Here is a 25,815-nt window from a genome sequence, read left to right on the forward strand (position 1 = left end):
AATCCCCCCACCCTGTCAAAGCTGATTGCCCGTCCGCCCCTAACACTCTGGCGCCGACCCTGAATCAACTGTTCCTCTCAATGGGAGTGACAGGAAAAAATAGGAACACGGTGTCCGACAGAAGTTCAGACAGAACGTTGCGCCTTGTTACTAGCGGCCAGTTAGGACACTCCAATAAAAAAACAATGTAATCAAGCCCAAGTACATGTAGTTGTTTCCTAAATGCAAAACTATCACTGTTTTGTGCTTTATTTTGCATTGCAGTGTTAAGTCCTTCCATTACCAAACTGAATGACTTAATTTTACTTATAGCCTAGCTGTTTTTTCAGTTTAGCGTTTTTGTTAGGAGAGAATTCAGCTGAGGGGGCACAGTGACCTTTCTGGACGGGCCTGGACCCCTAAGGCCCGCCCCTAACGCCGTCGCTGCATGTACGTCGCTGTGGTGTTAATGCACAGGCTGAGCAGAGTTATTCAAAAAAATTCCAGAATCCGGATCATGATCCAGATCGCCAGCAAAATCGAATGGATTGTTCATTGTGCCACACCCCACCACTCCAAAAAATGTCATTCAAATCCATCGCGGACTTTTGGAGTATTCCTCCAAACGGACAAACCAACAAACAAACCAAAGCAGGTGAAAACATAACCGCCTTCGGCCTTGGCGGAGGTAACAATTAGAAATGCTTCTCTGACACTATAATAAGTCCCATGCCACACCCATGTGAATGACATGTGCAATCAGAAATGGAATGAAAATGACTCTCCAACATCACGTTGTGTTGACTCCCCTATAAAAACATGTGAACCTGTTACCTTAAAGCACCACTAATTACCACAGTCTTAAACTGGGCTGGGTTTTATATACTGAGGGTTAGTTAGGTATCATTTCTTCATAAATGAATCTGTTCGAATCTGAACAGAAGAGGGTGTCACAGATTCCATTTAACCCAAATACCCAAAGTAATTAAAATTTCTGAGATGGTAAGTCATGACAATGTTGGGAACACGAGGAAAAACAAAAGACAGAAACATTTAGTTCTCACTGCTCCTTCAGACCTGCATTCAGGACAAACTTTCATCTTTAAGTCACAGAGGACATGAATGTTTTGGCCCTGGAGGTCGTGGTGGCTCTTATCAAGATCAAAGTAATTAGTAAAGTACAATATTAAGTATTTATGCTCAAGAGATCATAATAGTGTTATTCCAGCGTTAAATAATAACATTGAATCATATTTCAGAAGAAGATGTCCTCAGGGGGGAAAATACATTAGAAAAGGATCACTGTTGCCTTCAAACGGACCTCCTCTGATCATGTACAATTCAAAGAACACCAGGTACTTACTGCTGATGCAGAAGAAGCTGTAGATTAGTTTGTTTATCAGGATAAAATGTCTTCACCATTTATATTCATGTATACCAACAATTTATTGCTATAAAAAAGGGTGAATTTAATGAAATCTGCTCTGTGATGGTGATGGGTTCACCTGAGATGGATTTTGGTACAGGGACTATTACTGAGTCTTAAACACACTGTGGGTCTGTACACTGGCAGAGTGAGGAGTGGAATATGTTGGTGAACACTGGTGCATATTGAGCTGGGCTGATCTTGTCCAAGCCAGCAGCCTTCCTCTTTTTCAGTCTCTCTCACCTCATCCTCCTGGATGTGGAGTGGAGGAGGTGGAGGACATGTTAGGGATGAGAGCAGTAAACAGGGCATTGTCTGTCAGGGAGGTCAATGTCAGTCTATTGGAGATGAGGGCTTCTTGCAATTCTTTATTATTTGGAGTTTATTCCAGATGGTCTGGTGTCATTAGATGCAGTTTGTTGTTCCAGGTTAGTTAGGTTGCTTTCATGATTGCAGACTTCAGTGTATATTTTGCTCTTATGTGTCATTCTATGTCTCCAGTGATGAAAGCAAAGTTATTTTTCTTGTGTGTGAGTTATGTCTTTTGTGAACCAGGGTTTGAACCAGGGCTGTTCACACATGCACTAAATATTATCACAGTAATTGGAATCAGCCTCACAGGGTTTTACGCTGGCTCAGGGCTTAACAGTTTTTTTGTTTTATCTCGGAGGAATTTAATTTTACTCTCTTTATGTAAAAGAACAACCAACATTAACCAACATTTCTGTAAATGCACCAGTGTTTTGACTTTTTGTTTTTTAGGGAAATGTCAGCAGAACTATTTGATTTAAAGCCATGACATTTGGCAAAGATATTCATGTTCCCCATAGGATGAATTGCAGTGGCTTTGTTACCCTTAACCTTTCCTCTAGTGCATCATCAGGTCATTTAATTTGTCCAATACATTGGTTTATGACCAAACACCTGCAAAACTAATGACATTTCCATTAGCCTCAGCTGTTTGCATTTAGTGCTATATAGCTAATTCTAGCATGCTATCATGCTAAACTGAAATGGTGAATATGGTAAACATTATACCTGCTAAACATCAGCATGTTAGCATTATTGACATTGTGAGCATGTTAGCACGCTGATATTAGCATTTAGCTCAGAGCGCCACTGTCTCTGAGAACAGCATCACAGAGCTACCAGCATGGCTGTAGATTCATGTAAGAGCAAACCATTTCATAATTTAATGAAAAATGTACAATAAATAAATAAATAATGCTGAAATATTTCAAAATCATAACAAACCATAGTAGAGATCAAGTCTGTGTGAGCATTTCATGAATGAGGCCCAATGTGAGTGATAAATGCAAAGCTTATAGCAAATGTTAACTAGAAGTGCACTCGGAGAGCGCAGACCTCCGCCAAAGCAGTTTCATGTACGTCGCTGTGGTGTTAATGCACACGCTGAGCGGAGTTATTAAAAAAAATTCCCGAAGCCGGATCATGATCATTGTTCATTGTGCCACACCCCACTCCTCCAAAATTTCCTTCAAATCCATTGCAAACTTTTGGAGTAATCCTCCAAACGGACAAACCAACAAACCAACGCCGGGGAAAACATAACCTCCTTGCTAGGCCTTCGGCCTTGGCGGAGGTAACAATTAGAAATGCTTTTCTGACACTATAATAAGTCACATGCCACACCCATGTGAATGTGTGTATGTGTGTAATCAGAAATGGAATGAAAATGACTCTCCAACATCACGTTGTGTTGACTCCCCTATAAAGACATGTTACCTTAAAGCACCACTAACCTCCACAGTCTTAAACTGGGCTGGGTTTTATATACTGAGGGTTAGTTAGGTATCATTTCTTCATACCACGACATACTATACTATGACTTTTTTTTATTCTTTTTTCAACATACTTTACTATTACTATTTTTTACACTTTTTTTCAACATACTATACTATGACTTTTTTTAAAATCTTTTTTGACATACTATCATGATCCAGATCGCCAGCAAAATCGAATGGATTGTTCATTGTGCCACACCTCACCCCTCCAAAAAATGTCATTCAAATCCATCGCGGACTTTTGGAGTATTCCTCCAAACGGACAAACCAACAAACAAACCAAAGCAGGTGAAAACATAACCGCCTTCGGCCTTGGCGGAGGTAACAATTAGAAATGCTTCTCTGACACTATAATAAGTCCCATGCCACACCCATGTGAATGACATGTGCAATCAGAAATGGAATGAAAATGACTCTCCAACATCACGTTGTGTTGACTCCCCTATAAAAACATGTGAACCTGTTACCTTAAAGCACCACTAATTACCACAGTCTTAAACTGGGCTGGGTTTTATATACTGAGGGTTAGTTAGGTATCATTTCTTCATAAATGAATCTGTTCGAATCTGAACAGAAGAGGGTGTTACAGATTCCATTTAACCCAAATACCCAAAGTTATTAAAATTTCTGAGATGGTAAGTCATGACAATGTTGGGAACACGAAGAAAAACAAAAGACAGAAACATTTACTTGTGACTGCTCCTTCAGACCTGCATTCAGGACAAACTTTTATCTTTAAGTCACAGAAGACATGAATGTTTTGGCCCTGGAGGTCGTGGTGGCTCTTATCAAGATCAAAGTAATAAGTAAAGATACAATATTAAGTATTTATACTCAAGAGATCATAATAGTGTTATTCCAGCAGGCAGGACCTGCATCTACAGCGGGTAAAATAAGTATTGAACACGTCACCATGTTTCTCAGTAAATATATTTCCAAAGGTGCTATTGACATGAAATTTTCACCAGATGTTGGTAACAACCCAAGTAATCTATACATACAAAAACAAAACAAATAAGTTCAGAAATTAAGTTATGTGTAATAATGTGAAATGACACAGGGAAAAAGTATTGAACACGCTTACTAATATTTATTTAATACTTTGTACAAAAGCCTTTGTTGGTAACGACAGCTTCAAGACGCCTCCTGTATGGAGAAACTAGTCGTATGCATTGCTCCGGTGGGATTTTGGCCCATTCTTCCACACAAACAGTCTTCAAATCTTGAAGGTTCCGTGGGCCTCTTCTATGAACTCTGATCTTCAGTTCTTTCCATAGATTTTCAATTGGATTCAAGTCAGGTGATTGGCTTGGCCATTGTAGCAGCTTTATTTTCTTTCTCTGAAACCAATGGAGAGTTTCCTTGGCTGTGTGTTTGGGATCATTGTCTTGCTGAAATGTCCACCCTCTTTTCATCTTCATCATCCTGGTAGATGGCAGCAGTTTTTATCAAGAATGTCTCTGTACATTTTTCTATTCATCCTTCCTTCAATTATGTTAAGTTTGCCAGTACCGTATGCTGAAAAGCAGCCCCACACCATGATGTTCCCACCTCCAAACTTCACTGTTGGTATGGTGTTTTTAGGGTGATGTGCAGTGCCATTTGTCCTCCAAACATGGTGTATTATGGCATCCACAGAGTTCAATTTTGCTCTCATCTGACCAGACTATATTCTCCCAGTATTTCACAGGCTTGTCCAAATGTTGTGCAGCAAACTTTAAATGAGCTTCAACATGCTTTTTCTTCAGCAACGGAGTCTTGCGTGGTGAGCGTGCATTCGGGCCATGGCGGTTGAGTGCATTACTTATTGATTTCTTTGAAACAATTGTACCTGCTAATTCCAGGTCTTTCTGAAGCTCTCTACAAGTGGTCCTTGGCTCTTGGACAACTCTTCTGATAATTATTTTCACTCCTCTGTCAGAAATCTTGCGAGGAGCACCTGGTTGTGGCCAGTTTATGGTGAAATGATGTTCTTTCCACTTCCGGATTATGGCCCCAACAGTGCTTACTGGAACATTCAGAAGTTTAGAAATAAACTTAACCAATGTCATCAGTATGTTTTGCAACAATAAGGTTGCGAAGGTCTTGAGAGAGCTCTTTCTCTTTTACCCATCATGAGATGTTTCTTGTGTGACACCTTGGTAATGAGACACCTTTTTATAGGCCATCAGTTGGGACTGAACCAGCTGATATTAATTTGCACTGACAAGGGGCTGGATTGCTTTCTAATTACTGGTAGATTTCAGCTGTTGTCTTGGCTTTCCATGCCTTTTTGCACCTCTTCATGTGTTCAATACTTTTTCCCTGTGTCATTTCACATAATTACACATACCTTAATTTCGGAACTTATTTGTTTTGGTTTCTTTGTATGTATAGATTACTTGGGTTGTTACCAACATCTGGTGAAAATTGAATGTATGTCAATAGCACCTTTGGAAATATATTTACTGAGAAAAATGGTGACATGTTTAATACTTATTTTACCCGCTGTACTTTGAGGATACAACGTCTTGACTGTTTATATTCATGTACATCAACAGTTTGTGAAAAAAAGGGAGAATTTAATGAAATCTGCAATTTAAATCAAAGCATTTCCTAATTTTTCCTCAGATGACACATTGAACCAGTATCTTTCACAGGTTACACAGATTTATTGCACAAACATTTTCAGTTGTCTGAAATCACAGAAGTGCTGTTTAGCAAATTAACTGATGTAATTTGCAATTGCCTCCTTAATTTGGCAGAAGTAAGAATATTGTAAATGCATCTTGTTCTTTCAAGATTTTCAGCGGAAGAAGCTAGTCAGCCATCCCACTGTTGCTCCGGTGCCTGCCACAACTCCAGTGGCAATTCCTGACAGACCAGCTGCACCTACAGCAAAATACACAGGTTTTATATCAGAGTATGGAGCTACAGAGAAGCTGAGAAAGTCTTGTTCTCAAGCTAAAGGAGTAAATGAAACAGTGGCACTATTGTCATCACAGTGTAGTAGTATCATTCAACTGTAGCCTACCTGAACACTTTATTTTGTTGAATACTGCACTAATTATCCACATAAACTTATTAATCTTTATTATGACAATGCTACATTACTGTTGTTTCAGTTCCAGGTTTGCCATAGTTAGTTCTTTTACTGACACAAAGATATAATATACACAATAAACCCATTAATAGAAATAAAGAAATATTAAAAGGTAATACAGTGCCCTCCCAAAATCAGTCAGTCAAAAGACACTTGCTGGTGCTCCAATAACGCAAGGCAAGCATGTAACATAACTATAATTCTTTTATCAGTGTCCACAAAGAGTGAGCTCAATTCAGTGGATTCATGTCCACGTTGCTCAGGTGGTGTACGACTCCACCTCCCCATTTCTACTCGCAGTCTGTGAGATGACAATCGGAACTGTGTAAAGATTATTCTCAAATGGTCTTCAATATATGATGCATAACTGGTGTAAAACGGATGAACAGATATATCTGGGTTGATGGCTCGGTAGGTTTTGTATCTTGTTCCCTCTTTAGATTGTAATTCCTCAATCGTCTCCCTACTGTCACTCTCAATATGATTTTGTTTCTCTATACACTTGTGGGATTTAGTTTTTGCACTTTGAAAAGACATTAAAACCGCACATTATTCCCCTTTTAATATTGTTCTAGCAATCTAGCAGTGTCACCATTAAGATACAACAGTTAAAACCACTATGACATATCTAGTCATGGTGTTTACCTGCTGCCTGCAGAGTGGCCACCACACCTCCAGCTGCCACTCCTCCTCCGTTAGCAACTGCAGCAACCGACATCATCTTAGCACCAAGGGAGCCTGCTGCTATTCCACCTGAGCCGAAACCTGCTACTCCCAGAGCAGCTGGGGCCAGGACCACAAAACCTACTGCACATGGACAACAACATAGTTATTTATAATGAGAGTGTGCTATTTGTTTGGCCACTTTGAGATGGATCATGTATGATATAAGATTAGCATGTAAATGGATTGTCTACATTAATGTCAGTGAGGAAAGTAAACACAGGTGATCCATAAAAGGCTGTACAAAGTCTTACCTGCACCTGCTACAATGGCGGCGACGGTCTCTGAAACACAAGATGAAAATCAAAATCAACATTTACAGTTCATCTGGCTTAATCAAGAACATTTGCTATGGTTACTATCATTAATACATGTTTATAAGGAAAGCATACAAGTAAAATGATCAGTTCTTTCGAAGAAATGCATTATCAAAGGAACAGTGGTACTCACTAATAGGAACCATGTCTTTCACTGCTCTTACGAACTGTTCTGACCTTTTGTCTCTTGAGAAACTGGGTTAATAGAATCTGAACAAAGGAGGCGCCAGACAGTCACTTCTTCCTCTATTGAACCTAAAAGGTGTGTAATGAAAAAACAGGAAGTGAAACTCAATTAACATGTATTTAAGGATACACTGTTGCTTTATTATTAATACTGCTCCAAAAACGTGCAGTGAACACACCTTAGGAGCTAAGAACAAAACTAAATAAAATATTACCATTTTTTTTCAAGCTCTAGTAGGTTACTACAGGTAAGCGTAATTAATTCAATTAAATTCAATTTTTTTTCTTATATATTGAATTAGAAAACAAATACATTTAATTGAATTAATAAAAAAACAGGAAGTGAAACTCAATTAGTTAACATGTATTAAGGATACACTGTTGCTTTATTAAAGCGTAATTGTTTCAATTCAAGTCAATTTTTTTCTTATATTGTCGCGGGGTTCTATGTCAAAACTCCGTGCAACATGAAAAACACTGGCGTAGTCGGAAAACGTTGTATTAATCCCCTTTTTATTATGCCGGCCTCCCAAAGTGCAATCATTGCTTACTATTTACAAAAAGTGAAAAATAGAAAATAAGCTCTGTACAAAACATCAAATAGTACGGAAAATCGAGTTCCTCAATAACTCCATGATTTCTTTCAGAATAGGCAAAAACAATCCAACAATCCAATCTATATTTTACCTTCCTGAGTGTCTGAGTGTGACCTTCTCTGTCAACACTTCCAGACCAGACTCCCTCAGGTGGCCAAGATGACCCCCTTTTAAACCAATAGCCCCTCCCCTGGGCGTATTCTTTACACAGAAAAATAACAATTAACATCATCTTTCATCATAGAAGATATCCATAGTCCCTTCAACCCAGGCATATCCCACATATAAATGATATACCTCTGGCTAAACATTCCCCCCCCCAACCAAAACAAGTTAATTTGCAACATAATCACAATTTCAAATAATAAACATATTTAAACTGATCACATGATCTCAAAACGCGCGAGGGCACCCTTTATAACGGGGGGATTTGTTACGGCCCTGTTTGCTCGTCAATCCCATGAATGGGACATGACAGGATGGACAGGCAGCGTTTCAGCAACTGGTGAGTGAGAATAATGTTTGTGTAATGTATGCGTATAGGAAACAGCAGAACAATCAAGTGTGCACCTTTGGTCGCACTACTGATAAACAGTTTAGGGGAGAGGGATATGTCGCGATGTGTTTAACTACGGAGTGAATCAGGAAGGGAGCGGAGAAATGTTTGGCGTGTGTGTGTGTGTGTGTGTGTGTGTGTGCCTGCGGCGCAGCGGAGAAATGTTGGTGTGTGTGGCCTGAGGTGATGTGTGTGCGCGCGCTGCCCAGTCAGTGACGGCTAATCAAAAAACAGGATGTGAAACTCAATTAATTAACATATATTTAAGGAACGATGTCGCTTTATTAAAGCGTAATTGATTCAATTTGTTCTTATATATTGAATTAGAAAAACAAACAAACAATTGAATTGAATTAATAAAAAAATAGGAAGTCAAACTCAATTAATTAACATGTATCTAACTCTTAACTGGTCTCATGAACAATCTAAGCGATAGGAGTCACGGTTTCTGTCGTAGAAGCACTTTTATGACATGTACGTCTCTGGTTAACTCCTATTATAAACTGCCCCACTGCAGCAGTGGTCAATCACCATGGCAACTTTTGATTGCTGCTAGACAGCTGATTCACATCAGCCAATCAGAGCAGGCTGACTAACACACACACACACTACAGTGATGACCTCACTATGGACCTCAGTCTGAATCTGCCCCTCCTCCACACACACACCACCCCTAGCCCCTACCCATCCCCCCAGCACCAGGCACACTGGTCAAAATTTAATAATAATAAATAATAATAAAGTTAATAATACTGTTACAAAAACGTGCAGTGAACGTTTAAGAAGAAAACTAAATAAAATATTATTTATTATTAAAATATATTTTTTTACAGGCTCTGGTAGGTTACTACAGGTACGTGTAATTAACTTAAAATGAAATGATTAGTCACCTTTTTAACTGCAATCAAAATAAAAACATCCAAATTTAAGCATGATTTTCCACATATACTGTAGCTACAGAAAACACAGTTCCACAGTGACGTAAAGCATCCCGTCAGATTGATGTTAGATGTAGCAGAGCAGAGGAATAGTAAAATAACTGTTAGTATGACGCAGTTAAATTATTGCGCACTGATGAAAACAACATAGCATCCTTGTTGGCTTAAATTAAACACACACAACTAAGCAAAACTACACAAATACATTCAATCACAATAGGAAACGAAAGATTAACAAACAAACATTGTGACATTTATTATCAGAGAGGTGGTAAATAAACAAAAAGACGAAACCCACCTTATTTTGGAGGAGACAGCTTCCGGGTTCTGGGTGCGTCTTTTTTCTCTTTCCGGCATTGCACTTTCAAAATAAAAGCACTGGCCTTTACAATATAACTAACAGGACACAAATATTGAATGAATGAAAGACTTTATTTCGAACGTAAAAATAAATAAAAACAGATACAAAATATTAACAAACAAAACTAATAGTGTCCGAAAAGGAGTAGGTAGAAGTAAAACTTATATTTCCCTATACCCCTTTCTCACTTCTCCTCTAATAACTCATATATCATAGAATGATAATATAAAATAATATATAAACTATCCCAGATTGATTTACATCCCAAATTAAATATATGAACAGCATCCCAAGTTTATTTACAACCCACATGTCCATCCGGAGTTAAAAAGTAGATATAACGCAACCCTTATCACAACTCTTCCTCAACCATATACCTCCTAAAAATATCTTTTTTGTATAGCTTTTTAAAGTGATTTATATTTGTGCTCCGCTTCAACCCATCACCTAACCCATACCACAAATCCACCCCACAGACTGAAATACACAAACTCTTCTTTGTTGTACGAACACAATGCTTTTTAAAATTTAATTTTCCTCTTAAATTATAACCCCCCTCCCTGTCACAAAACATTTTTTGAATATTGCCCGGAGTGTGAATTATGTCTTGCTATGAACATAATTATTGCGGTTTTAAATTTGACCAAATCCATGAATTTCAATGCATGTGACTTTAAAAACAGTGTGTTCCCTATATCCAACATTATTTACTTATTATATTTAGAAAAAGCCTACAAAATGAACAAGCACAAAAACAACAGATTATGTAATTATGATGGACAGTACCGGAGGTTATTTATATAAGTCATGACTACTATTTTAACTTTTCCATTACTTTTTATTTTATTTTAACAAAAAGATACTGCAGACCTGAGCTACTTTGAAGATAAAATGTCTTTACAGTTGATTGCAATAAAAGTGGAGAACTGAAAGAAAACTTCAATTTTGACTCAAGATATTAGTCAAGGCATATCTAATGGCCAATTACATCATTCTTTGTGTCTCTGTCTTCTCATTTAAATGATGAACGACTCTAAACTCTGTGAAAACACCTTGATGTAATACTAAACCCTTATCAAAGACAGGCAGTATTGTCCTGTTATATGAAAGATATCAGTATGGCAGCAAAGCTTCATCAGTTTAAAGTCTCTTTATGTTGTGTTTGGATGAAAATGAAAGCTCATCTTCTGTTTACAGAAAGTTAGAGACAGTCAGTCAATATCTGAATCATTTTCTGTTCAAGTTGTCAGGTGAACATATCCAATGATGAGCATCATAATAGACATGGCTGCAGTGGCCTATTAATAACTGCATTTATACTAAAGGTCATATTAATAACATTTTTAGGTAGACAAATCATTTAAAAAAAAAAATTATACATCCACAGAGCTTTTAGAAAGGTGCCGAATAAAGTATCGCTTTTCCTAATAAAAGAAATATCATGATTGTGAATTAATGATTTTAAAAAATTTGGCATGTCCAAAATTAATGTTTTGTTTATCTCTGTGGAAGATATCTGACATTTGGTTCCCACTTCTAACAAAGTGTGACATCTAGTGGCTGAATGAAATCAATAGCACCTTTAAATCAAAATTCACAAAAACAGAAACAGACCAGACTGCAATATCTTAACAACTATTGGATGGATTTCCATTAATTGTTGTATGAATATTCATGGTTCCTTAACCTACTGACTTTGGTGATCTCCTGACCTTTCCTCTAGCGACACAACAAGGACAACATTTCACTTCATTTCACTTTAATGGCCACACAATCAGAGACAGTTGAATTTGTTTTCACGCATTCAGTCTGAAAAAAAACACTCAGTACACAGTGTCGGCAGCACAACATACACAATAAATAATAATCACAATAGTACTAGACAGTCAAGAGCTGACTATATTACAATGCAAGGATTAGAAATTAAGAGGCTGTGTAATTGTTAGTGTATAAGGAGAAGAGCCAGTGTGAGGCACCAGTGCTGAGGGTTAAAGGGCCTCAACCCAATGTCTCCTATCCCACAGGAAGCTCCAGATCCAGTGGCATATGCAGGAGCTATGTCCATGTCCATAAATATATTGAAAAGCGTGATAGGATTTATGATGTTGGAGGCAGAAAACAAAAACATTTCAGTTGTCAGAGATGACAAAAGCGTTGTTGAGCAAGTGAGCTGATTTGCAAAAGCAAAAAATATCGTGCATTTATCTTTGTTTATCTTTTTTTCCACGGATGAAGCTGACCAGCCATCCCACTACCGCTCCAGTGCCTGTTACAACTGCAGTGGCAGCTCCTGACAGACCAGCTGCACCTACAACAAGATTACACAGGTTTTATATCAGAATATGGAGCTACAGAGAAGCTGAGAAAGTCTTCTTCTCAAGCTAAACAGTAAATGAAACAGTGGCCCTATTGTCATCACAGTGCAGTTGTGTATCATTAAATTATAGCCTATATAAAGGCAATCCAAACTTGCCTTGAGGCTCCCGGTGTGATGCATGCAGTTAGACGCGCTTAGGATTACAGTAATATAGTAATGGTAAAGGGGAAACACGGGAAAAAAGGGGAGTAACTCTAGGCAAAGCTCCATATTGGATTTGTCATAGTTAAATATAATTATAAACTAATTTACTACTTACTAAAACACAAATAATTTAATAAACTGAATAACTAATTCTGAAATAAAGTATTTGGCTCCTACAGCCTACCTAAACACTTTGTTTTGTTAAATACTGAACTAGTTATCCACATAAGATTATTAACATCTACTGTGACACACTTGTGGGACTTTATGTTGTTGCACTTTGAAAAGACATTAACACAGCACATGATTCCCCTTTTAATATTGTTCCAGCAGTGATCATGTCACCATTAAGATACCACAAGATTAAAGGATTATTTAAAAAATCAAATAATGTTGTTTACCTAATGCCTGCAGAGTAGCCACCAGACCTCCAGCTACCACTCCTCCTCCGTTAGCAACTGCAGCAGTCGACATCATGCCAGCAGCATAGGAGCCTGCTGCTATTCCAGCTGAGGTGAAACCTATGGCCCCCAGAACTATAGGAACCCCGACAGCAGCCACTACTGCACATGGATGAATACAACAACACCAACACCATCAACAACAACAACAACAACATCAATAACAACAACAACACCATCATCATCATCATCATCAACAACAACACCAACATCATCATCATCAACAACAACAACACCAAAATCATCATCAACAATAACAACATCAACAACACCACCACCAACATCATCATCAATAACAATAACAACAACAACACCATCATCATCATCATCATCATCAACACCAACATCATCATCATCATCATCAACAACAAAATCATCATCAACAATAACAACATCATCATCATCACCATCATCAACAACAACAACACCACCACCAACATCATCATCATCATCAATAACAACACCAACACCACCACCATCATCATCATCATCAACAACAACAACAACACAGCAGAGGAAACTTTGTATGCTTACTTTGTCAGGCCACTTTAAAATGGACAATGCATAATAGCGTTAATCATGTAAATGGCTGTTCTACATTAAAGATTTTATAAAGTAAACATTGGTGCTATAAAGGCTTTCCAAAGTCTTACTTGCTCCTGCACTTGCTCCTACTCCAATGGCGACAGCTGTCTCTGAAACACAAAATAAAAACCCAAATCAATATTTACAGTTCATCTGGTGTAATCAAAGACATTCAGTATGGTTATTATTATTATTTTACATAAGGAAAACGTATAAATCCAGTGATACTCACTCGGATCCATGTTTTTTTCTTGTTTGACGAGCCTGAAACTGCTGGGTTTAAGTTCTGGAGAAACGAAACTTTGTATGAATTTGAACACCAGATGGCGTCCTTTTATAGTTTCCTCACACTTAATTAACCCTGGATGTATAAAGAGAGATACATCCAGTGGCGGCCGGTCAATAGAGGGCGCTAGACAGCCACACACAAAAAAAAACATTACTACTACTACTAATAATAATAATAATAATAAATTATACAAATTGTAAATGTGTGTGTTTGAAATATGGAATGCACCCAGTAATATGTGTAAAATATGACAGAAAATCATCAGTGCCAAATATATGGGTTTCCTGCACGTCCCCTGACTCTCCTGTTTTTTTTCCCTAAAATTTGTCCAACTATAATTATTATTATTTATAATTATTCTAACTATAATTATCACCTTTAATCTGTGTCATACAAAAAATATAAATGAATTACTGATATAATTATCCTTATCCTTAACACCTGCATTTAAACAGAACAGACCATACACTTGTCTGTGCAATATCGTTGATGCAATATACACCTCAAGTGTAACTGCCTTTGTTTACATTTATTTATTTATTACATCTACCCTACCTATTTTACAAGTGCAATCACCTCTGTTAACATTACATCTATTTTTATATTTTATACTTCTAGTGTAACACTTCTGTTTATATTTATTTATTACATCTACTTTACCTGTTTTATTTGCTTTATAACTGTGTGTGTGTGTGTTTAACCTGTTGTATGTTTTATCTGCCTCGTTTAGTCTTGTCAAGTATTTCTTTTAAAGCACTGACCAGAAGTGGTAACTGTGAATCTCGATGTATTTAATACAATGACAATAAAGCTTTCTATTCTATTCTATTAAGATAACAGTCATATAGTTTCACCTGTTGTCGCATGAACAGCATATTTCATATTTTTCTAACTATAATTATTATAATTTATAATTATTCTAACTATAATTATCACCTTTAATCTGTGTCATACAGAAATATAAATTAATTACTGATATAATTATCCTTAACACCTGTATTTAAACAGAACAGACCAATATGATGATAAAAGTCATATAATTTCACCAGTTGAACAGCATATTTCTCCTAAAACAAGATTAAAGGATTCATTATATTTTGCCTTTGCTGCAGATGAAATAAAGGTGTAATAATATTGAACAGTTCATGGGCCTCCGTTGTTGTTCAGCAGACCTGATCACATGGTATGATCTGCGCATGCGTGCTGTGTTAAAGGGTCTTGATGGAGAGAAGATGCCCACTGCCATCCTCTCTGTGTAGTGCAGGAGAGACACTAACCGGTCACACATCTACCGCAGACACCACAGACTCTGTTGTCTCTCAGCGCGGCTGCATGTTGTAGTCTGACACACAAGAAGCTCGATGTCTGTGGCAAATGCGAAACACACTGTCCTGAATCCGGTAAGAGGCTTATTATTATTATTATTATCCAACATCAGCCCTCTGATGCCATCATGGAATGATCAATAGACCTATAATATGCTATGTGCAGCAGCAGCAGCTGTCTATAAACCTGCACACTGAGATCTCAGACGGTCAATGTAGGCCTGTGTTGTAGCTAGAGGCGTTTCACTATTAGCTCCTTGTTTCAGGCAGCATACATGTGTTCAAGTGCAGGTGTGTCCAGTGCTTTAACGTTAACTCCCCACCTCAGATCTGCTCCCTCTACAGAGTCTTTCAAAGCACAGCTCAAGACCCACCTCTTTTCTTTGGCTTTTTTGAATGTACTTAAATTGTGATTACTAATTGGCCTTTTTTTTAATGCTCATTATAACAGTCTTTTTTACTCATGGATTTTTTTATCTTGGTGTCTGTCTGTGGATGTGTGAGATTTTGTTATCTGCTCTGTTTTGACCTGTTTTTATCCTGCACTATGTCTGTAAAGCACTTTGGTCAGCTCATGTTGTTTTAAATGTGCTGTAGAAATAAATTTGACTTGACTTGACTCTCTTCACCTCAGGTGATCCCATACACAGGGCCGATACCTGGAGGCCTGCACCCTGGGGAGATCATCATCATCCAGGGCACAGTGCCCCCAGATGCTGACAGGTAAGAGAGAAATATACAGAAGAAGAGCCACCTTTCTCTCTATTTGGGGGATATGTCTAATATTTGATTGGTAAAGGAAAAGCACGTGATAATTTAATCTGGAAAAAACTTGTAAACTCTTGTGTCTAGTTCAATGGTCCCCAAACTTTTTAAATCATGGCACTCCTTCATGGTGAATTTTGTTTTTTGACAACACATTTACACTGGCTAATTTTTAATCCTTGAATTTAACAAACTCCGATATTATTATAATAATAATAATAATATCAATATCAACTGAAATGTTTAAATCTATTCTTAATCATGCCATTAAAAAAAGTCAGCTGAACTAGATTGTTTCCATGCAGTTTTGCAGATAGATATTTCAAATAAAGGGCCAGTGTGTAACGATCTACTGGCATATGTTTTCTTTAGTGTATTCTGAAACTAGGAATCGTTGTTTCGTTAGCCGCCATGTTTCTTACAGTAGCCCAGAACAGACAAACCACTGTTAACTTTTCCTGCTTGGACCGGAGTCGATAACATTACTCGCTCCCGAGTTAACCCCCGCCGCTTCACTCAGCCGCCGGGAAACACGGGAAACCTCTGTTGATCTTGAGGAGCTGCAGAATTTAATTTTGCACAAACTGCAACCTCCACTGTTCATTCACTAGATATTCTCAAAGCCTAACTAACTCTGTCTTCTGCTCCACTAGCTCACTTGTTCGCTCACACGGATTTACCGCCGCTCTCTCTTGCTTCACCACTCACTTCCCACGTACACCCACACTCTAAACACTGGTGCTATTCTCCAATTGACCAATTTATCCAACCGACCCGCAATGATTTATAAGAGTGTAAGAAGTTACAAACAGTACCTTTTTAAAGTCAGCCTTTGTTTGATTGTTGTGAGAGAGTTGGAAAGCATCTCCCTCACTCGAGGTGAAAAGAAAACGCTCACATGCAAAGTGTAAAGTTTGACATTGACAACACAATCTAATACAGGAAGTGATTAAGCTTATGTTGTGCTTTTATTTTGGTAAATCATACTTATCACTCTCTCTGAGGTCCACTTCCTGGAGGCATGTTTTGTGGGAATCATTGTAGCCACAGGTCTCCAGCTGCCATAAATGACCTCGTTAGGCCAAACCAAGTGGCAGGGAGGAGAGAGGGGTGTGGGTAGTTGGGTTTCTTTAATTTGGAATTGTTTGATATTCCTTTAGTTTATTATGCTTTCTAGTTAACCTGTATTGGAGTATAGTCATGTGTATTTTGTATATATTAATATTGTGATGGTTTATTTGTAAATACAATCTATTTGGGGAGTGTATAGGTGCCCTTTATTGTTGGGAGGGTCCATTGGTAGTGAGGCCAGCTGGAAATGGAGTCTAATTGTCAGAGCAAGGTGGGGGTCAGGTTGAATGCTTCTTCAGCCACCAGAGTCTGCTTTACCTGTGAAAACCTGCTTCATTGTCCAGCTGCCTGTTTGCCATGGGTGAGGTTGTGAAATTCTTTTGTCACTTGCTGCAAATCACCAGTAAAAAAAACAAAAAACAAAACAGAACGCTGTAAAAATCTGTCTGACTCATCGGCTCATTTCTCAACCACGTCATACACCTGCATCCTGCCTGGTTACCACACTTAAAAACCTTACATTTGTGCTTTACTATTGTCTAATAAAGAATACAGCAATAGAGAAGCTTTACATTTTAGATCTAAAAGGACACTCAAACGGACCTCAGAGTTTGCAGATAAAACTGGGGAAACATTAAAGGTTTAATATGCAAGAATTTGTGACCAAAGCACTGACAGATTAATTCAGGTTTTGCATCAAGGTAATGATGATTTCTGATTGTATGTTGCAGGTGAAAACTGACTGAATATGGCCACCGGCCACCAGAAAATCAAAGTGCCAGTGGCTCTGCAGCATATTTTGCCAGAAAACCAACAAAGGTCTGCGTCATAAGTCCTAGACGTACGATTCTTTCTCTTCAGCAGAGTCACTGGCACTTTGATTTTCTTTTGTAAGGATGAATACTTCATAGTGAAGATACACTTTCTGAGGTAGTAGATCACCAGAATCTGTCCCTCAGGAATGTCTTTTGCCAGTTCCAAAACTGGTGCATGATTTCCTATCTGAGCTGCCCTGAGCAGAGTTCGACAGGAGTCAACACTTCATGGTGAAACCAGTTTACTGTATTATCAGAACAGCATGCAACATGCACTCCACCCGTGGTCGCTTTGGTAGTGGGTTGTTACTTGCTTGCTTCACCTGCAACGTACAATTAGAAATCATCATTACTTTGGTGCAAAACCTGAATTAATCTGTCGGTACTTCACATTGACGGCAGCAGAGAGTTACAACCTAAAAGCAAAACTAACATTGATAAATGGTCAAACTCATCTTAACTAAATAAACTAATGATCTTAACATGTACATTAACACTATATCAAGGGTAAAATGAGCACTTTATATCTTTACTGAACAGAAATAAAACAGAACCACCAGTACTTGCATTGCCTGCCAGTAAGTCACTGAAATTGAAGCACAAGCATGAATAAATGCAAGAATATGTATGAAATACATGCCTATGGGGACATACATCAATTTTGTAAACTAATCATTGTATTAATTAACAGCAGATATGTTGAATGTTATCTTTGTAAATGTACAGTGGAAGTTGCAGTTTGTGCAGAAATAAATGCTGCAGCTCCTCAAGACCAACAGAGGTTTCCTGTGTCTTGTTTCCCGACGACTGAGTGGAGTGACGGCGGGGGTTAACTCAAAAGCTTTTAACGTTATCAACTTAACACAGTGGTTTGTCCGTTCTGGGCTACTGTAGAAACATGGTGGCCGGCTCTGAGAAGAGGACCTGCTCCGTATGTAGATTTATGGCTCATTCTAAGTATCAAATACACAACGATTTGTATTTTCAAGGCATTTATATACTCAAGTAAACATACTTATTTATATTATATTCCATTTCTGCCATTAGATCCCCCTAAATGTTACACACTGTTCCTTTCAAATTAATCGGCAAGTATTTTGTTAATAGATCAATCGGTTTGAGTAATTTAAAAAAAAAAAAAATAGTCAAAATTCTCTGTTTCCTAAATGTAAATATGTTTTGGTTTCTTTACAGCTCTATGCCAGGAAACTGAATATCTTTGAGTTGTGGACAAGATATTATTGGTGCCTTCAAATGGGGTTGTGTTTACAGAGTTCATGAGAAGAGTCCATATGGACGCCCCCCTCTTGTGGTATTCATGACATCATACGTGGAAAGTTTCTGAGTTCACGACTTGTGACGTGTTTGTTGATGTTACGGAAATGGCGGAGGCCTTGGAGGTTAATTTTTCAGCGCTTAATGATTAAATATATTAAGTAAATATGTTTTTCTTCGTAATTTTATAATATGTTTGAGGAAAATGTTGATATTCCCAACAGCCTCATCTTTTTCCTCATTATGCCTTTGCATTTACTGCATTATGTTACCCACTTGCTAAATTGTTAGCCTCTGTGGCTTTTAGATGCCGACAGTGACGTTAATATTGTCGTTGCTTAGCAGCGGTGTTCTCACGACTTAACCACTTGAACGCCAAGCATATTGTGTATATGACTTGCCATGTTGTAAACACGAATTCACAAGTTTCCTTTTAAGGCACCATATATCTTGGGCTTTGGGAAACACTGATCAACATTTTTCACCATTTTCTGACATTTTATAGATCAAACAACTAATCGATTAATCAACAGATTAATCGACAATGTAAATAATCGTTAGTTGCAGCCCTACCTCTATACAAGGACCTGCCTTTGTTGATATGGTACTTAAGAGGTGCAAACTCCCCAACCCTTTGACATGAAGTGAACTCAGAAGCCCGCTTTGCCTGGTTAATAATCCAGCCTCTGTGTGCAACCTCTCTGCAGGTTTCAGATCGACCTGTCGAGCGGCTGCAGCACCAAGCCGCGCTCTGACGTCGCTCTCCACTTCAGCCCTCGCTTCAAAGGCTCGCCCAGTGTGGTGTGTAACTCCCTGCTGCAGGAGAGCTGGGGCAAAGAGGAAACGCTCCATCAGCTGCCTTACAAACGCGGAGCCCCCTTCGAGACCATCATCCTGGTGCACGGAGACGTCTTCAAGGTCAGTGAACCTATGCTGTTAAGACTGAATCGATGTGTTACCTAAAAGTAAGTAATTTGATTAATAGAAAATTAGGATACTCAAATACTTGTCTTCACCCACAGGTGGCAGTAAATGGCACTCACCTGCTGGAATACAAGCACAAAATCCCACTAAACAAGGTCGACACATTTTCTATTTCTGGGAAAGTCAAAGTGCACGCTGTTGGCTACATCCCAAACTCAGTAAGTACATTGTCATCACTTGTTTGCTTTATTTTGTCCTCACAAGCTGGTCAGATGTGTTTCTATTATAGATCTGATTAATAATTTCTAAATGTGTTGTAAATCATTTCTTCTTTCTTTCAGGCAATATATTCAGAATCGGGTGACTTGGTGAGTTTTTCCTTTTGTGTCATCTTACACAAAACCTATGTGCCCAGTATCTTGTGATGCCATGAAAACTGATTCACATTTCCTAAATGACTCCTTTGTTTGTGCACCGTAGACTCTGCTCAATTCATTATGCAGCCCTCAGACTTTTAAAAGGAAATTCTGGTTTATTAAAATCATTTTTTGACATCTGGGAACACCCCAGCATCACTACATCAAAGTCCTTTGGGGTGAGAAATGTGAGCCCTCAGGCAGTCAGACAGGCTGTAAACAAGGCAGTTTAGATTATCTAAATCATTTTATCTGGAGGTAAACCCAAAGTGAAAGCACCCAAAATGTTGGTAATAATCTTGTTTCTTTACTTCTTTTTAACGATGATGCTGCCTTCCCAGATCTTAGCAATTAACTTGATGAGTACAGTGTCATTATTAGGAAGGATGGCCAAACTATGAAAATAACACTAAAGTTGTAATAAATTGGAATTATCCTTTAACTAATAATCCACAATTTTCACACCACTAAATACAATATTTCGCTTTTTCCCATATACAAAATATAACACTTAAACCTGTACTCGTGCAAGCTTTCGTATTTTTTACCTTCATGTGGAGGCCTACTCTTTCCCTATTGTAGCATTTTACACTTGCAGAAGCATCAATAAATAGTTTGGAATAAGTAGAAAAGGGTTGTAGGTAGCATGTTGAGCCATGCAAAAAAGAGCTTCCTGTGGACAGGTGTTGTTAATTTGTGTTTCACTACAAACACAAAACACAATGCATCTGGGTCATTGTGCATAAATGTATGTTACAATTATAATGCTACTGTGATGTCCATATCAAATAAAATTAACTAATAGGGATGTCAAAAGTTAATGCGATAATAATGAGTTAACACAAAATCGTTTTAACGCCACTAATTTCTTTAATGCATTAACGCAATCAATCTGTCGGAGATTGTAGCGGGCTCAGTTTTAAAGCTAGAGTGAAGATACTGGCATCATATGAAACTAGAAACCTAAGGAATCCATTGGTACCAACCATGTCATACTAGCTTGTCGTAAAGAAGGCTAAATAACACTCCAAACTCGAACTAAATCTTGGAGAGGAAAAACTGTCATGGCCATTTTCAAAGGGGTCCCTTGACCTCTGACCTCAAGATATGTGAATGAAAATGGGTTCTGTGGGTACCCACGAGTCTCCCCTTTACAGACATGCCCACTTTATGATAATCTCATGCAGCTTGGGGCAAGTCATAGTCAAGTTTATGCTAAATGCAGTACCTGTGAGGGTTTCTGGACAATATTTGTCATTGTTTTGTGTTGTTAATTGATTTCCAATAATAAATATATGCATACGTTTGCATAAATCCAGCACATTTGCCCACTCCCATGTTGATAAGAGTATTAAATTCTTGACAAATCTCCCTTTATGGTACATTTTGAACAGATAAAAAATGTGTGATTAATCGCGATTAAATATTTGTATCTATTGACAGCCCTACTAACTGGCACTGAGCACAAAAACACCAAACCAATAACTACTTAAGATGTGAACACTGAATGACTTTTTTGATTGGATTCACTTCTCACATCCATTTACTAGGGGTGTAACTTGATTAATCGATTAGTTATTTGGTCTATAAAATGTCAGAAAATTGTGAAAAATGTCGTTCAGTGTTTCCCGAAGCCCTAGATGACGTCCTCAAATATCTGGTTTTGTCCACAACTCAAAGATATTCAGTTTACTGTCATAGAGGAGTAAAGAAACCAGAAAATATTCACATTTTAAAAGCTGGAATCAGAGAAGTTTCACTTTCTTTTCTTAAAAAATGACTTAATCGATTATCAAAATAGTTGGCGATTAATTTAATAGTTGACCAGTAATAGATTAATCATTGCAGCTCTACGAATAAGCTTCAGCTAGATGTCCTATTTACATTATATCTGCTGCATTGCTTCTGTTTGTCTGTGTTGTCCCTGTTATATAAACTAACAAATTAATAAAATAACAAATTAATAAAATAATCAAAAATGTTGCCAAAATAAGAGTGTTGTTGATTATTCAAAATAAAGATTTTCAAGAGGGCTCAGTGTCAGAGAAAATTAACCGCAAACTAATTTTTCAGGAAAAAAATGCCAAATATTTGCTGGTTCCAGCTTCTCAAATGTGATGATTTACTGCTTTATATACTGCTGGTATATGATGGTCAACTGGATGTCTTTGGAGTTTGGACTTTGATGAAGTAGGGCTTAATATGGCCTACTGCAATTTGCAAATCGCAGAAGGCGCAATATTTGTTAAAGGCAAAATGTGTGTCAAAATATCATTTTAAGTTGCTGCAGAGATGTCCTGGCCTACACATCATATTCTAAAGACTAAAGAAAACATCTTTGTTTGGTACACATTAATTTTAATGTTTTTCAATGAAAATTTAAATGATTAAAAAAATATTATTCCCTCTAATACTGCAAATCATATCACAATTGCAATATCAGTCAAAATAATCACAATTATATATTTTTTTCAAAATTGTGCAGCCCTACAAATAAGGCATTTCAAGATGTCACCTTGGACTGTGGGAAATTATACTGGGCATTTTTCACTATTTTTCTAGTGAAAAATGCTGAGAAAATAATCTGCAGATTTATTGATATTAAATCTAATCGTATAAAATGTATCAACAGTCGTTCTCTCATTCCAGAGCCTCCCTTACAAAGGCAGCGTACTCAAAGGACTGAGCCCCGGGCACCACATCACAATCAAAGGACAGGTCAGCATGTACCCTCACAGGTAAAGTGATAACTGATTAACCCCTTACCATTCCACCTGCTCTTTTAAAGGGGTAGGGGACAGGATGTTGAGGGGGAGATAAATAAATAGTCAACAGTAGATGTCACATAGAAGTGTTGTACATAATCTGAAAGCTGGGAACCTGAAGATTAATTTAAGATGCAGCTCAGCACTGTGTGTCAAGTTGTTCTAGTCATAGAATAAGAAATAAATATTAATTAATCAATTAATGAATCAATTAAATAAATTATGAAAGTGTATAAGAGCTTAGAACGTTATGATATAAGTCTGTGATGGTCATTCCCGTGCTCTATTATGTTTAATAAATTGTTGCAGCAATTTTGGATTTGGTGCTAAATTTAACCGTGCTTTTACCAATTCAAGAATTGATTAAAAAAAAAAAGGATCAATTATCCCTCCAAAAAACCACATGAAGACACAAAGACCTTGACTGCTCAGAAACCCCCTTATTGTCAATATATCTAGGACAGCAGTACATGCTCTAGGTCTTTTAGTTTGTGGATGTAAAGTTTGATGAGGCTGTGATTATCCTAGAGGTCACCACAGGTCATTTTATACAGTGAGTCATTTTATACTTTCCAAAAATGGTCTCACTACAATGAAATGGCTCCATTGGGGATTAACAGCATCACACATGAATACAGTTGGGCTCTTTGGATCCACAAGAGTCTCAGTTTCACAGTGATACCCAATTTATGTAGTATGCAGAAATAACAAATTTATACAGCATTCAAAAAACTGCATGTCGGAGTTTTAAGGGGCTAAATTCACCTTGACATAACAAATAAAAGCAATCTGATGTGCATGTGTTTGAACTATTAATGTAAATTTCCCTCTGGTAACTGACGCATTTCTTTAAAAAAAAAAAATTTACCTTTTTAATCCACGTTTCTTCCAGTTTTACAGTGAACCTCCGCAACAGCAGTACAGAGAACATCGCTCTCCATCTGAACCCTCGCATGAAGTCCAGCGCGTTCATCAGGAACTCGTACCTGAGTGAATCCTGGGGTCAGGAGGAGCGGGAGCTGCCCTTCTTTCCCTTCTCGTCAGGGGAGTACTTTGAGGTATGAAGCGCCTACAACTTCCAAGGTTTATTTCGAAGGGGCTTCTGCTGTCTGCTGCCACTGTATTGTTTTGTTTTGTCAGATTCTCATCCTCTGTCAGCCTCATCAGTTCAAGCTGGCAGTGAACGGCTCCCACTTGTTTGAGTTCAGACATCGGGTGCAGGACCTGAGCAGCATTGACCAGCTGGAGATCATGGGGGACCTGGAGCTCGACGACGTGAAACTGTGGTGAGTCGGGACTCTAGACTCTCACTGAAGCCAGCGTTACAGACACTGTTGTGTTCTGGTTATTTGATGCTAAATTAGCTTAGACCCAGGCGATGGATGCTGAAAACGGCAAATCCTGTGCTGACTCCAGGTCAGGTTAGTCCTGCAGCAACCACAGGTCACCGATTTAAGCTAGTCTAGCATTTTGGTGGCCAAGGACCACGGACAGGCCCTACCATGGAGCATCTATGGTCCATGTTTCCAGCCCTGGCTTGACGACTGATGCATGAGAGTTAGCTGTGCTGGAGCATCAGGCTGTGAGCCACCATGACTGTTTACAGCTACAAGTTAGGTTTGCCTTGGTTCATTTCATATACCGTCTGTAGTGCATTTCTGCTGTGATACGCCCTTAGTGCACTGTAAAATCAAAACAGGAAATATGTGTAAATGTTAATAAGCACTTGGCTTTGTTTAAAAGCCAAATACAGCAAATACAAAGAATGAATGAAATTGAGAGGCTCCATTCTTTTGGAGCAAGTCCCAATAAAGGCTAATTTATTGTACAGCTAATTTAAAAAGCTTTGAAACATTTTTCATCATTATTAAATAATTAGTATTCTTTTTTTACAAAAAAAAAAATTGTGTTCAAAATAATTTATCGGCTATTTTCTTTTGATTTTAATTAAATAGGACGTGCCTATTGAGGGCATGCCCATTTGTATTTGTTGAATTTTTTGATTTCGTCTGCTATGAAGGTCGTAATCCTCAGGATTCTTTAACACATGATGGCGTCCCATGCACTTGACAGCTAAATCAACTTAACATGTAATGGTGCAGCAGAACTCAAGCACAGTGCAGTTACAGGGTCAGTTTAAAATATAACTATTTCAATAACCTAACGAATGACATGTTGCAATCTTTATGCAAGCTGTAGAATATAGTAGAGTCCTGCATCTGTGACCATCTCTTGTTTCACTGCTGCAACGAGCAACGCTCCAAAATGAAAAGGAAAAAAAATATTTCTTTTCCAATGTCAATGTTTTTTTGCATTGTCTGTTGTAATTGTTGTAAAATATGTATGAAAAAAAATCTTCCCTATGTATCATAAATGATTTAATAACAAATAAACGTGTTACTATTATCATTCCAGTTAAACCTGCATTAATTTATATGATTGGCCACTAGGGGGCAGTGGAACCGGCTGTGAACAAAACACTTTCACATTAACCTTGATAGGGTGAACCTGTTAGCAAAAAGTGTCTTATTTACATATTCAGCAGATCCAAAGCAACATTAGCATTCATCTGGAGTCATGTCAGTGTCTACCAAATAAATGTCAGACTAATATTCACTCTCCTTCTAGATCTTT

The 25,815-nt window shown here is 37.9% G+C and overlaps 3 protein-coding genes across 7 annotated transcripts; 1 reads left to right on the plus strand and 2 right to left on the minus strand.

Moving 5' to 3' along the window:
- Window positions 1-5,841: 5,841 nt before the first annotated feature.
- Window positions 5,842-10,035, minus strand: LOC141783434 (interferon alpha-inducible protein 27, mitochondrial-like). Of its 2 annotated transcripts, none has more exons than XM_074660740.1 (5): window positions 9,907-10,035; window positions 7,466-7,587; window positions 7,276-7,299; window positions 6,938-7,099; window positions 5,842-6,081 (listed from the first exon to the last, which is right to left on the minus strand). In XM_074660740.1, exons 2-5 carry the CDS (start codon window positions 7,476-7,478, stop codon window positions 5,996-5,998), a joined length of 285 nt encoding a protein of 94 aa, XP_074516841.1. In that variant the 5' UTR covers window positions 7,479-7,587; window positions 9,907-10,035; the 3' UTR covers window positions 5,842-5,995. The 2 variants fall into 2 exon arrangements, with proteins under 2 accessions (XP_074516841.1, XP_074516840.1); XM_074660739.1 differs by having other exon boundaries at window positions 7,270-7,299.
- A 1,676-nt stretch (window positions 10,036-11,711) lies between these two features.
- On the minus strand, window positions 11,712-16,996 carry LOC141783431 (interferon alpha-inducible protein 27-like protein 2A). 3 transcript variants are annotated; one of them, XM_074660729.1, is made up of 6 exons: window positions 16,903-16,943; window positions 15,103-15,190; window positions 13,769-13,822; window positions 13,605-13,646; window positions 12,892-13,053; window positions 11,712-12,277 (listed from the first exon to the last, which is right to left on the minus strand). In XM_074660729.1, the coding sequence occupies exons 3-6, from the start codon at window positions 13,776-13,778 to the stop codon at window positions 12,171-12,173; spliced, it is 321 nt and encodes a 106-aa protein (XP_074516830.1). In that variant the 5' UTR covers window positions 13,779-13,822; window positions 15,103-15,190; window positions 16,903-16,943; the 3' UTR covers window positions 11,712-12,170. The 3 variants fall into 3 exon arrangements, with proteins under 3 accessions (XP_074516830.1, XP_074516829.1, XP_074516831.1); XM_074660728.1 differs by lacking the exon at window positions 15,103-15,190 and having other exon boundaries at window positions 16,903-16,996; XM_074660730.1 differs by lacking the exons at window positions 15,103-15,190; window positions 16,903-16,943 and adding an exon at window positions 16,731-16,749.
- lgals8b (galectin 8b) lies at window positions 15,158-25,587 on the plus strand. Of its 2 annotated transcripts, XM_074660726.1 has the most exons (8): window positions 15,158-15,225; window positions 15,785-15,873; window positions 19,784-19,994; window positions 20,099-20,218; window positions 20,342-20,368; window positions 23,066-23,154; window positions 24,074-24,239; window positions 24,322-25,587. In XM_074660726.1, the coding sequence occupies exons 1-8, from the start codon at window positions 15,187-15,189 to the stop codon at window positions 24,469-24,471; spliced, it is 891 nt and encodes a 296-aa protein (XP_074516827.1). In that variant the 5' UTR covers window positions 15,158-15,186; the 3' UTR covers window positions 24,472-25,587. The 2 variants fall into 2 exon arrangements, with proteins under 2 accessions (XP_074516827.1, XP_074516828.1); XM_074660727.1 differs by lacking the exons at window positions 15,158-15,225; window positions 15,785-15,873 and adding an exon at window positions 17,031-17,347.
- The last annotated feature ends 228 nt before the right edge of the window (window positions 25,588-25,815 follow it).

The sequence above is a fragment of the Sebastes fasciatus genome, chromosome 15, assembly GCF_043250625.1.
Source record: "Sebastes fasciatus isolate fSebFas1 chromosome 15, fSebFas1.pri, whole genome shotgun sequence".
NCBI lineage: Eukaryota > Metazoa > Chordata > Actinopteri > Perciformes > Sebastidae > Sebastes > Sebastes fasciatus.